Source organism: Trichosurus vulpecula, chromosome 2, assembly GCF_011100635.1.
Source record: "Trichosurus vulpecula isolate mTriVul1 chromosome 2, mTriVul1.pri, whole genome shotgun sequence".
Classification (NCBI taxonomy): Eukaryota; Metazoa; Chordata; class Mammalia; order Diprotodontia; family Phalangeridae; genus Trichosurus; species Trichosurus vulpecula.
In genome coordinates, this window is record NC_050574.1 from 312,119,878 (window position 1) to 312,133,591 (window position 13,714).

A 13,714-nucleotide genomic window follows, 5' to 3' on the forward strand; every position below is an offset into this window, starting at 1 on the left:
AGAGGTAAAGAGCCTTTACTTGAACCCAAGAGGGGAAGAGCTGGGATTAATATCCAAGCCTCCCCAGCCCCTAGGCCAGGCTTCTTTCTGTCATGCCCCGGTGCCTTACATATGAGCAACATCTTCCTCTCGCTCACGTCCCCTCCCCAATCCGCCGCACTCCTCTCCCATTGCCCCGATGGGCCTCGGCTCCTCCTCACCTCCCAGCATTCTTCACGAAGCCCAGGTCAGCCAGAACCACATCACACAGTTCACAACGGAAGCATTCTGGGTGCCAGTTGTTGTTCATGGCTTTGATGACACGGCCAATAATGAACTCACCTAGAAAACAAAGAGTCAGACTTGAGTAGGGAGAGAGATGCATTCCCTCCCACCTGCCGGGCGAGAAACGGCTTCACTCTTCTTACATTTTCTCATTGCTTTGCCAAGTTTGTTCCAATGTACTATAACAGGAGATGAAAAATAACCTCTAACGGGGAAAATAAATCTACTTCCTAAAGCAAGTGCCAAGAAAATAACTGTGCTCTGTGTAGGGGTGTGCCATCTCTAGGTTACATTTTCATATTCTCTCGAAGCCGGCCCTCCGTGGTATTGTGAAGTTTGACTCTGGGCCCTGCCATCTCCCCAGTCAGGACCATTATAGCCCTATTCCTCCCCTCTTGGCTTCTTCCTGAACTGCAGATAACTATCCTATGTCACATTTCCTCAGAGATTTGTTCTCAGCTGATAATGGTTTAAGATAAGGGCTTACATTGCTAGTGGAGGTAGCTGAGTGGCTTAGTGGATAGAGAGCTGGGTCTGGAGTCAGGAAGACCTGAATTCAAATCCAGCCTCAGACACTTAGTAGCTGTCTGACCCCGGGCAAGTCACTTAACCTCTGTTTGCCTTAAACCACTGAAGAAGGCAATGGCAAACCACTCCAGTATCTTTACTAAGTAAACCCCATGAACATTATTGGCGTGAAATGGTCCATGGGGTCATGAACAGGAAGATACAACTGAACAACAAAATGTTGCTAGCAGACTCAGAAAAGGGGGCTGGAGGGGAGAAGGTGTCTATTTTTAAGGGGTAAATGAGTAATCTTCCCATGGCTGAATGTCAGGTACCATAACAAACAATGGGGGTGATTCTTCAGGTTCTTGCACCTGCACAAATGCTAGCCTTCACTTTCCTCTAAAAACAAGCCCCTTCCCCCTTACTATCCCACACTCCCCCGCTTCATAAAATAAAACCTTCAGAATAAAGAAATGGCAGATCTGGCATTAGTCTGGCCTTACCGCATGTCCCACAGCAGGGAGCAAACAGCATTTGGAAGTCATGTTCACAATATTTGCGACCTTCGTACTGTAAACAAAACACAGAGAGAAGGGGTAAGAGGGATGCCAGGCTACTGGGGTTACTTTATTTTCTGATTCATCTATTACAGATCATAGTTCCATTGCACTTTGTCTAAAGACTCTAGATTCTGTACACAAGCCTTAAACAGTCAGCACTGGAGATCATTCAATTAAATGGGAGAAACACAAGGAAAGAAACTGAAATGAGAGGAACAGAAGAAAGATAAAAGAAGGGAAGAGGGGAACGTTAGTGACGGTGATTTCAGTCCTTTAACAAATAGAAGGCAATCTGTGGCAAATATCAGAGTCAATGTTCTATGTAACAAACGAACAAATAATGATTATTAAGCGCCTCCTCTGTATAAAGCACTTAACACTAGGCTAGGCCCCGGGAGAGATAGAGAGTTAGGAGAAACCAAGTCACTGCCATCAGGCACGTCCTGGTCTAGTAGGGGAATAAAATATAGAGACAGAAAACTAATAGGTAGTATTACATAAGTGCAATAGAGAGGTATGAATCAAAATGCTAAGTGAGGTCTAAGAGGGAAGGTATCTGGGAGGAAGGGAGAGAAAGGAAAGCCTCATGGAGCACGTAGCATCTGAGTTTTGATTTAAGGGATGGGTAGGGATTGAAGGAGCAACCAAGTGGCACAGTGGTACAGTGCTGGGCCTGGAGACAGGAAGTCTCACCTTTCTGAGTTAAAATCTGGCCTCAGACACTTACTAGCTGTGTGACCCTGGGCAAGTCACTTTACCTTGTTTGACTCAGTTTTGTCATCTATAAAATGAGCTGGAAAAGGAAATGGCAAACCCCTCCAATATCTTTGCCAAGGAAGAAGAGTTGGACCAACTGAACACCAAAAGGAAATGAGGTGATAAATATGGCAGTGGTGTGAGAGGTCAGACATTACAGCCACAGTGGTAAGAGAAAGGAAAACACAGGATTTGGGGCTACGGAGAGTTGTCCAGTTTGTCTAGGGCAAAGGTGCATGGAGCACAACAGGTAAGTTTGGAAAGGAAGAATAGAAGCAGATGGTGGGAGGCACTGAATGCCATGATCTGTGGGACTAACTGGTAAAAGGCATAATTTGAATTGAGTTTTAGACCTGGAAGAGACCTTTGCATCCCCCTTTGGTTACACCTCCCTACATTTAAAAATGTTTCTTTTTTTTCCTGTTTCAGTTTCTTACAACTTAAATTATTTGTAAAATAAATATAAATAATGTGATTGGCTCGGCTAAGTGCACAGAGGCTGTAGGTGTTCACTTTACCCTCCAAACAATACTCTTCTGTCTCAGAACCCTCAGCTGCTTGACTTTTCTATGACAGCAAAAACAAAAGACCACTGATTGCCAAAGGAAGAAGTCTCATGCTCTAGGAGTGAGGACTTCAAGGCAGACCAGAGAAGAGCGGAGCAGACCCAGCAGCCAGTGAGGGAAAGGGGTGAGAGACTAAGAATAAACGAGCAGGGGGCAGCTGACGGGTTAAGACAGCAGCAGCCCGTATCCCCAAGGGAGCGTGCAGGGTAAGGCCCCGGCAACAGGCCAGGGCACCGCAGCAAACATCCTCACCTCATAGAAGAGTCCATCTGGGAACTGCCGGAAGCACTGGGCACAGACGAAACAATTTTCATGGTACAGCTCCCCGTTGCTGTTCACAATCCTTTCAGATGGATCAAAACGGGCCTGACAGCGCTGGCATGTGGCATTTGCCAGGGCATCAGACATGTTACTGAATAAATGAGGAAAAAAAATCAGTCAGGTTCTGGATGGCATCCAAAAATGATAGTGTGCTAGGGGGTAGGGGGAGCAAAGTTTAGAGCAACAACTGTCTCATTCTTTCTGGCAAGAACTTTTTTCTGTAATCCAGGATTGGCCCTAAGGCCAAGGAGATAAAATGTCCCTAGTCCCAGAGTTTTTCTGTGCTTTATCACTTGTTTGGGACCACAGACACTTGGAACTTCATACAGCAGCATTTTTGCCCCTAAAATTTTACAGTTCAGATACACCAGTCCCAATCAGGTACAAAACCAGAAACTGAAGCTGGAGTCTAGACTGTCTTCTGAAGAAATCTCTTAACAGAGTGGCCAGAACACGGGACTTGGCATCAAGACCACCTGAGTTCAAGGCAGAACTCTGAAACCCTGGTCACGTCAGTGCTCATAGTCTCAGTTTCCTCACCTGTAAAATGGGAATATTAAAAGCACCTATCTCACAAGCTTGTTGTGAGGATCAAATGAGATTATACATATAAATAGCTTTGCAAACCTTAAAGCCTTACGTAACTGTTAGCTGTTATTGTTAATAATTAAAAATGAATATAGGAATTCCATACCAGATCAGTCCCGAAATCCTTCCAGCCTATAATTTTCTCTGATAATGTCATCATTTATTCTACAAGCATTTACTAAGCACTTGCTGTGTGCCAGGTACTCTTGTAGGTGATCGGAGATACAAAGAGAAAAACAAAACAGCCCCTGTCCTTCTGTTGATTCTATTCTATGGAGAAAGAACACGTACAGCTGTAAGTAAATACAAAACATAGACAAAGGAAACAGTCATTCCAGTGGAAGGATGAAGACAGGCCTGGTGAAGGAGGTGGCACTTTAGTCAAGTTCTAGAAAAAGCTAAGGACTCTAAAGGGTGGAGATGAAGAGGAAGTACATTCCAGACGTGGGACCAGCATGCACCAAGTCACAGAAAGGAGATGGAATGTCCCCAGGGGGACAGTTTGGGGAGGCCGCAGTTTGTCCACACTTAAAAGGTTAGAGAAATGGTGCTCAATATTCCCTTTCCCTTTAACAACCCATCCTCCTGGCTATCACAGTCCTTTCTGAACATTCAGCTCATATCCCATCTTGGGTTGGATGTACTTTCATCAATACTCCCACCTCATCCCTCTCCTTCTCTCCCCACCCCCACAAAAGAAAAAAAAGTTATGAATGTGATGGCATTTTAAAAATAACATCGCTTTCTTTTCTCATTAGCTGTCAAATGGAAGAACAAGCGACTGACAGAAAAGGAGAATTGTGTTGAGGGTAACCACCAGTTTAGCAATGGGCAAAATATACTTGAGGTTTGTTTTTGTTTTTTTCATGTAATTCAGGGAAATCAGAAATAAACAGGAAATCCTGTAACTCTGAAATCTGAATTGTCTGATTCAATGACCACTGGAGCCGATGACATAACATAATTCCCAGAGCCCAGATACAGGCTTTCAGATTGCTGGGCAAAGCACACCATCCTCTGGCCAAGGGCCCAGGCCTTATTGTTATTGCTGTTCCCACCTCCCCATATTTATATCTTTCTCCATCCTTCAAGGCCTACCTCAAATCCCTCCACATTCGTGAAGTGGTCTCCAACCACATTAGCCTACAGGGATCTCTCTTTTCTGTGAACTTCTGTGACATTTAGAGTCTTTAACACACAACTTAAAGGCAGCCACGGTTACTAGGGATGGAGAACTACTCTCGAAGTCGAGAAGAGCTGGATTCAAATACTTCCTCTGACATAGACTAGGCAAGTCAAGTGACGCTGGGCAAGTCACTTGACCCCTCATTGCTCCGGGGTAGAGGGGTCAAACTCTTAGCTTGCAATTGAGCAGGGGCTCCCCAATGTGAGGGAACCAGATTTAAAATGTCTTTGGGAAATGTTTAGCAAAATAAATAAAAATACAATACAACATAGATAATGTTAATTTGTGGTTTCCTAAATCAACATGCATCCTGACTTCATTTCTACTGACACACTGCTCTAGGCAACTCTCTAAGACTATCATTTGTTGAGAAAGTAAACCAAAGATCTTAGTGCAATTTTAAGCCAATAAACTGCACTCTGACATTTTATATAACCAGAAAAATCACAGGTTCAGAACCTTTCCTTAAATCACAGTCTAGCACTGAAATGCTGTATTAATTTGGTGTTCTTCAGTCGGACTATAGATACCTTAAGGCCCAAATAGCATGCCTTTTACTTCCATATATACCACAAAGCTCCCTGAACAGAGCCCCGTCCATAATGGGTACATGATAAATACTTGTTAATTGACTGATTCCTATCTACCTCCCCTCTCACCCTAACCCTAATGCTAGGGCTTAGTTATGACCTGTTATCTATTTTATGTTAACAACAAGTCTTCTGGTTGTTGTTTCACCTTTCTTCCACACTGCTTCCAAAAAGTCTTCCTAAGGTACGGTTCTGCCATCACTCAGCTTCTGAAATACCTTCTATAGCTCTGTATTACTTGTGGGAAAAATGTAAACTCCCCAATCTAGCATTTAACGTCCTGAATAATATCTTTCTAGTCTATCTCTCCAGCCTTATTTGACTTTAATTTTCTATGCACATTCTTCATTTTAGTGAAACTCAATTTATTAACTCTTTCCTAAACTGGAAGAATGGGCATCCAGGTGGTGCAGTGGGTAGAGCCCTGGGCTGGGAGTGAGAAAGACTCATCTTCATGAGCTCAAATCTGATCTCAGACACTTACTAGTTGTGTGACCCTGGGCAAGACACTTAGAATGAACTGGAGAAGGAAATGGCAAACTACTACAGCATCTCTGCAAAGAAAACCCTAAATGGGGTCACAGAGAGTCTGACACAATTGAAAAATGATTTAACAACAACATTATCTATTTTACAGTGACCCCACATTGGTAGGGGGCACATTACTTGGGGTACTCTTGTATTCCAAATGGTACAGGAGGTAAAGCAGAATTGTGTCATACGAGGGAGGGTAAAAGATCAGAACTTTGCTCTAAAAGGCCCTTCCCTTTCAGTTTCACATAATTCTAATATGAAATTTAATGATACAACTGAAATTTTAAAATAAACAACTACCAGGGAGTTAGAGGCCCTTCAGGCTCAGACATGCTTCCATTGAATACAACATGAATAGAGCTGTTCATTCATCATGGCCCCCCTCCTATGACACTGGACCTTCTATGTGTTATCACCAAAGTATGTAGAAGGGGGCCTGGGAAGATTCGGCATCAGGGGAAACATGTCAGAAAGATAAATCAAAGGAGTTCATCAAAGCACAAGACACTCACAGAGAGAACTGTAGTCTGGGGATCCCAAAGTGCTCCTTTCCAGCTTGGCTTTACAGTGGCCAACAGCAGTTATGTGAAGGGAACAAGGGTGGAAGAAATGAAAATTCCAAGCCCTCCCCCCTCCTTCACACATTCCAGTAGGGAACAGAGAATACATCTGTCTGATTATCCCCTAAGGAGAAAAATGCCACTCCCCTTTCTCTGCCCCATTCCAAAGTGGACAACAGGCAAGATACAGCCAAGGGCATGTCTGAGAGGCAGGCAAGTCAAACCACCAAGCTGTGGGAAGAACATAACACCCTAGCACTGCCCCCTGCCTCAGCTCTCTAAAATGCCACTGGTCTGTGCAGCCAACATTGTCAATTAAGTTTCACAATGCTACTGACATTTATAATAAGTGTGTGTGTGTGTGTGTGTGTGTGTGTGTGTGTGTGTGTGTGTGTGTGTAAAAGGGTTCCTTAGCCCCTGCTTGCATCAAACAAGTAGGGAAATAAAATGAGCTTGCAACTCAAGTCCTTCTGCCATACCCACTAGTCCCAGAACAATAAAGCTATGGGGAATGAGGGAAGGGGAAAGGCTAGGAATTAAGTATGTCTGTGGCTTAATCAATCAACAAGCATTTATTAAGTGCCTACTATGTATGAGGCACTGTGCTAATAGCCAGGGTTTCAAAGACAAAAGTCAGATCCTACACTCAAAGAGTTTGCACATTAATGGATTATAATAGTTTACTATCCTACTGAAAAATGTGAGGTCATGTGTTTCTGAGAGGCTATCAGACATCTCTGACATGAGGCAGAATTGTTCCAACTACAAATTAGGTAATAGATTGGGACACATCAGCAAAGGTCTTTCTGTGTGTTTCCATGATCAGCAGAAACAGTCCCTGGGCCAAATGGAAGAAGTTATGGTCAGAGCTGTTCTCTAATCTTTCTGCAGCTTTTCATGTAGAAACAGCCAACATATGTGACTCAATCTGCATTCTAAAGCCAAATATGAATATTTTTGTAAGGATATGGGAAGGAAAGAGAGGAGAATCCACCACCACATCAATTAATGCAATCACAAAAAGCCCAAATACCTCAAATGAATCAATCAGCTTAGTTCCTAGTCTTAAAGAATTTGCCTAAAAATGTATCAATAAATCCTTGATCAATTAGAACAGATTACAATCTCTCTGTCTCCTTCCCTTCCCATCACTCCTCTCCCCAACAAGTAACTACGCCATTGGAGAGACTGGACTAGTAGCAGACAGGGCATCCTGCTGGGATTAGACAACTGGACCGGGGGAGACAATGCATCTAGCCAGGAGTGAGAGTAACTCAAACAAAGGTGGCTTCAGGGAGTGACCCCTTTTAGTAGAGAGGACCCTGGCTATGGACTGACCAAATCCATACCAAGGCACTGACCCTAGGGGTCCTGCAGAGAGCTACGATGAAGGGAAACTTCACAGGGCCGGTAGGAAGGGAGAAAAGCACTTACGAGTGACCCATAGTTATACTATCCCTTTGCTATATGAGTCCTCCGCACAAGCGCCTCATTGCTTTGTGCCCACTCTCCCCCACTGACTTGTTTCACTAACAGTATAACACTGTGAACTGTTTTTCAGTAGACAGACATGGAATAGCTATGGCTGGCTCTTCTCTCTTTATTAATTCATAAAGATGAATTAGAGTCGTTACCTGGTGATTTAAAAGACTATTGTTAATGTTACCCTAGAGACTTATGGGAGAAAACAATACAACCCCTCCCTCGCTGGGTGGTTGTGATGAAAGTACCTTGTAAACCTGAAAGCATTGTGTAGATGCAAGTTATTATTATTATTATGGAGAAATGATCACTTTCTTCAAATAGCTGAAGAGATGCATGTGAAAGGTAGAGTGGTATGTTGTGCTTGAATCTAAAGGGCAGAACCAGGAGTAGTGGGAGGAAGTCACAGAAAGGCAAATTCAACGTAAAGAACTTCCTACCCACGTCGTCAGCCACTCGACAAGCATGTATTAAGCATTGACTATATGCCAGGCGCTGTGCTAAGCCCTGGGGATACAAAGGAAGAAAAAAAAGTCCCTGCTCTCAAAGAAGCTCACGATCTAATGGGCAGATAATACTCAAACAATTATGCACAAACAAGCTATATAAAGGATAAATTGGAGAGGGAAGGCATTCGCATTGAGACGGATCAGGAGAGGCTTCTTATAGAAGGTGGGATTTTATTCTGGACTTAAAGGAAGCCAGGGATGCCAAGGAGGGAGGGCATTCCAGGCATGGAGGACGATCCAAGAAAATGGCTAGCCAGAAGATGGAGTGTCACGTGTAATGAATAGCCAGGAAACAGCGCCACTGGATTAAAAAGAGAGGCATGGGGCAGGGAATAAAGTGTAAAGAGACTGGAAAGTAGGAGGGGAATCAGATGATAAAAGGCAAGAGGGTTTTATAGTTGATTGTGGAGGTAATAGGGAGCCATAGTAGTTTATTGAAGGTTCAGGGAGGTGGTGACAATGTCTGTCTTGAGCTTTTCAATTTGATAGTTGAGTGGAGGGCGAACTGGGGTGTTATGTTATGTTGTTTGTCCTTCGTTCTCAGAGGACCAATGAGGGATCATGAGGGTGATGTCTTGACTTGCCCGTGAATTGGATTTAAGTGAGGTGGAGCTAAGCAAAGTCATTAGCCTCACTCTCTCTTCCAGTGTCATGGAAGTACAGTGGCAAGACAAAAGTCAAGACAACTGATCATGGCCTTGGTGAATGACTTTGGCCTTTCAAAATCAAGGTCTTTCTCAGGCCTCAGTTTGTCTGAGACAATGTCCATACAATGAAGAGGGACTTGAGACAGGGAGACAACCATAAGGCCTGTACCACAGTGTTGGCAAAAGTAATAATGATTGTATTAGGGAGATGTTACTGAGGTAGAATCTAAAAGACTTGACAACAGATTGGATATGAGATAGAGCAAGGAGTTGAGGGTAATACCTCAACAGTAACGGGAAAATTAGGAAGAAGAGAAGGTTGGGGTTGGAGAGAGTGAGAAAGATACTAACCTCATATTCAGTTTTGGACATGCAGCATTAAAAAAATATATATGTATATACATATAAATATATATACATATATATATAAATTATACCTATTACATAATTTATGTGGGTGTGGGTGTAACAGAATATAATGTTTTAGGAGGTAGCAAGAAGCTCATCACTGGAGGTGATGAGAGTAAGGAAAAAAACTAGAGTAAGGAAGCCAGGGCTTTGTCCTGGTAGGAGAGCTAATCTAGAAGGTTCTGGCAGCATTTGCATTCCACCTAAGGAAGAATGCAGAGACAGAGTCTAGCAGCAAGCAGGTCAACAAGATGGTGAGAAAGGAAGAGTAGGTTCCCTCCCACTCAGCTAGATCCTCAGCTCCAGCTCCCTCCTGTGTGGTTCTGTAGACAACCAGAGGAGAAAGGACACAAGCTTTCTGAGATTGGTGAATTTGGAGCTAGTATACTCACAGGAAAGGTCAGGGGGTCTCCTGCCCATTCAGCTACTCATCCTGAGTCATGGTATTCAGGCCTGGTACTCAGGAAGGGTCATTTCCTCTATATGAACCTTGGCCATTTCCTCTACATGAACTAAAGGCCAAATTTCAAAAAGCAAGCTGAATAAGCACTAGTTTGAGCGTCAGAAGACCTGATATCTTTTACTGAGGCCTTCTCCAACCCCTCTTAATTCTAGTGCCTTCCTTCTGTTAATTATTTCCTATTTACCTTATATATAGCTTGTTTTTTATATATTTGTTTGCATGTTGTTTCCCTCATTAGATTGTGAGCTCCTTGAGGGCAGGGACTGTCTTTTGCCTCTTTTTGTATTCCCAGAGCTTAGAACAGTGCCTGGCACATAGTCAGTGCTTAATAAATGTTGATTGATTGGTTTTTGGTGCCTGCTGTGACACAACTATCTCCAGGCCACTATATTCTTTTCTCTACAGTGAGAGAAGACAAGGTGATCTCTAGGGTCCTTTCTAGCTCTTTCAGTCTGTGGGTATTTGAGCATTGGATATTACCTCAGCCCAGATAAAAGGTTAAATAAACAAGTGACCTGGGCGAGTCCCTTCTCTTGAAAGGCTAAGTTTTCTCCTCTGGAGAATGAAGGAATTGTATAGATGATCCAGTGCTAACATTCTGTGGTGATACTTTGAAGGGTTGTATCATTTTGGATATTTTTGGAGGGGATAGAGGTGTGTTTAAGGCTCTTTGGTATAAGGATTACTACTGTACCACCACCCCTGCGTAATCAGGCTTCTCAGATGCCAAAGTATCAAGAAACAACAGACTTTAGCACCTAGTTATCAAGAATAATTGATTAAAATAGGAAGCTAACAGAAGGCCCCATTCCCCTCCCAAGCGATGGCCTCTTCAGCAGGGCCTCTACCTACTGGATCTAGAGTCCAAGAGGAAGGTGTCTATTCCCCACCATCATATGTCTTGGCTGTCTTGGCTGCCTGCCTCAGGCATGGTTTGTGATGCTTACCCCAGGTACAAATATTTCTGGTTATACCAGAACTTTTTATAAGAACCATTTATAAGGGATGTCATGAGCAAAAAATCCATATTTTTGGTAGAAATTCTAAAGTTCCTTCCAATTATGCAGTTCTGCAATTCTATCATCCTAATAAGATGTGGGCAGCTAGGTGGCTCAGTGGATACAGCACTGGGCCTGAAGTCAGGAAGACCTAAGTTCAAATCTGGCCTCAGACACTTACCAGCTAAGTGACCCTGGGCAAGGTCACTTAATCCTATTTGCCTCAGTTTCCTCATCTGTAAAATGAGCTGGAGAAGGAAATGACAAACCACTCCAGTATCTTTGCCAAGAAAACCCCAAATGAAGTCATGACAAATCAGACATGACTGAACAACTACAATGAGATGGTTCCTTTGACAAACTTATCTTTAAAAATTCTAATTCATCTCCATGGCCACAGCTCCTTCCATCTTTATTCCATCTGAAATCATATAACTTTTTCTGAAGAACAATATTTGTTCTTTGCTCTGAAAGATTTTCTATGGTCTTCTGTCAAAAGCAGTAAAGTTAGGGCCTTGGGTGGTAGAGATTTTTTTTAAAGTATTGTAAATGTTTGTTTGTTTTTAATAATACTTTTTTGAAAGGGTGGTAGAGAGCAAGAAGTCTCTAGAGCCAGAGGAGCTGTGTTCAGACCCTGCCCCTCATGTACACTGGTTGTGTGACACTGGGCAAGTCTCTTCAACTTCTCCAGGCAATACCTCAAGTGGCATAGCAGTTGCCATCTATGCTGGTAGAGAGAGTTTCCTCACTGGGAGTTCCCAACATTAATAAAATGATAGGTTTAAACTAAAAATCAAAAAGCTTCTTTTAGAATCCACACCTCTAACCATACACTGGAAAGAAGAAGAAATCTAAAGTATATCTTTTCTGATGCACTGTATCTAATTGATAGCTCAAGATTTTTTGTATAATAGACCCCTTTGGCAGTCTGGAGAAGCCTAAAGACCTTTCTCCCAATAATATTTTTAAATGTACAAAATAAAATACATAGGGCTACAAAGGAAACAAACAAACTACATTGAAATACAGTTAAACACAAGTTCTTTGCAGCCAAATAAGAACCCCTGAGTAGAATGACTCTAAGGCCATTAGAGAAAACTGGAGAAGACAACTCCACAGATTTCATCTCAATCAACCCTTTTAAGTACCTAATAACCCTTACAGTCAGGAAGTCTGATCCAAATCTCCCTTAATTGCTATGACATTCCAATAAATCTAATATGCTTTATAAGTAGTTATGCTCTGACCATGGGCTTAGAGTTGTTTACCATCAACAACTTTGGCAGTATGAAATTACTCAATTTATATGGCCTTTAAGCAGATGGGTCCCAAATCTACGTCTCCAGGCCTGTCCCCTTTCTCTAACTCTGATCTCCTGTTTCCAAAAGCCTACTAAGACATTTTCACTCCAATGTCAAACTCAGAATATCTAAAATAGAACTCACCATCTTCTCTTCAGATGAGCTCACCCTTTGGAACTCCCTATTTCTGCCACAGGGAGAAATCTTAGCTACCCCTGACTTCTTAAACTTGTCCTCCAACATTTAGTCTGTCAGCAAGTCTAGGCAGATAAAGTCTAGGCTCAATGGATAGATAGAGTGCCAGGCCTGGAGTCAGGAAGACCTGAGCTCAAACCTGGCCTCAGACACTGACACTAGCTGTGTGACCCTGGGCAAGTCACTTAACCTTGTCTCTATAAAATGGCAAACCGCTCCAGTGTCTTTGCCTAGAAAACTAAATGGAGTCACGAAGAGTAAGACACAACCAAAATGACTCAACAACAAGGATAATTTCTAGCTCAGGATCCTCCATCAATCCTGTGTTCCGATGACTAGATGACTCCTGATGACCCAGCTCTAGATTCAATCTAACCCAAACTGACCATGAGATTCCCTTACTCAACAAGCTTCCTCAGTGACCCTCTATTGCCTTTAGGATTAAAAAAATTTCTTTAATGTTTTTAAGCTTCCTCACCTGGGCATTTAAAGCCTTTCCAATCTGGTTCTGTTCTACATTTATTTCACATTACTTCACACTCTCTACTTTCCAGCCCAACTGACCTACATGCTATTCCCCAGGACTGGCATGACATCTCCCACCCTGACACCTAGAATACACTTTATCTCCACCTCCCACTCTTAGAAATCTTGGCATTTATATTTCTCTCCACCCAGCACTAGTTATCAGTGCTGGCTCCTTAAATTATCTTGCATTTACTTGTCCATGTAAATGTTCTATCCCACCTCCTTGGGTGGGTGGAATGGGAAAGGGTATTTTTCATCCAACACCTAATATAGGGTTTTGCACATCTTGGGCACTTCATAAATGCCTTCTGGATAGAATCAAAATGAACTGAATTGAATAATCCTGTCTTTCTAATCCTGATTACCATTACCCCTTTATACAAACACTCTTTCTAGCCAGATGGTTTTACTTCCATTTCCAAACATCTATGATGAACTCACTATCCCCAAACATTCAAAATGAACGTTTCTAGCTCCATGGTTCTGCTTCCCCTAACCTGTCTTTCTGGAATGCCCCGCACTATCCACTGCCCCTTTCCTCTCTTCTTATCTAAATACTACCCTTCCTCCAAAGCCCAGATCAAGTCCCAGCTCCTCTGTGAAGTCACCAAAGCCCCCAGGGATCTTTTCCTTCCTGGAAATTCTTGCTGTCTGACACAAAATATACTCTTTTGTGAGGTTAAATCCGGAAACTCAGGTTCTCCTCCAGGGCCTGCCATTAACTATGAGATCTCAGGCTAGTTCCCCT

The 13,714-nt window shown here is 42.8% G+C and overlaps 1 protein-coding gene across 2 annotated transcripts in view; it reads right to left on the bottom strand.

Moving 5' to 3' along the window:
- Positions 1–13,714, bottom strand: part of LIMS2 (LIM zinc finger domain containing 2) — an 83,771-nt gene that overhangs the window by 35,767 nt on the left and 34,290 nt on the right. For both annotated transcript variants that reach the window (XM_036744435.1, XM_036744436.1), the window contains exons 2-4: positions 2,909–3,068; positions 1,278–1,344; positions 201–321 (exon numbers count right to left, since the gene is read on the bottom strand). In XM_036744435.1, coding sequence (XP_036600330.1) covers positions 201–321; positions 1,278–1,344; positions 2,909–3,068 — 348 coding nt within the window. The remainder of the gene's footprint in view (positions 1–200; positions 322–1,277; positions 1,345–2,908; positions 3,069–13,714) is intronic.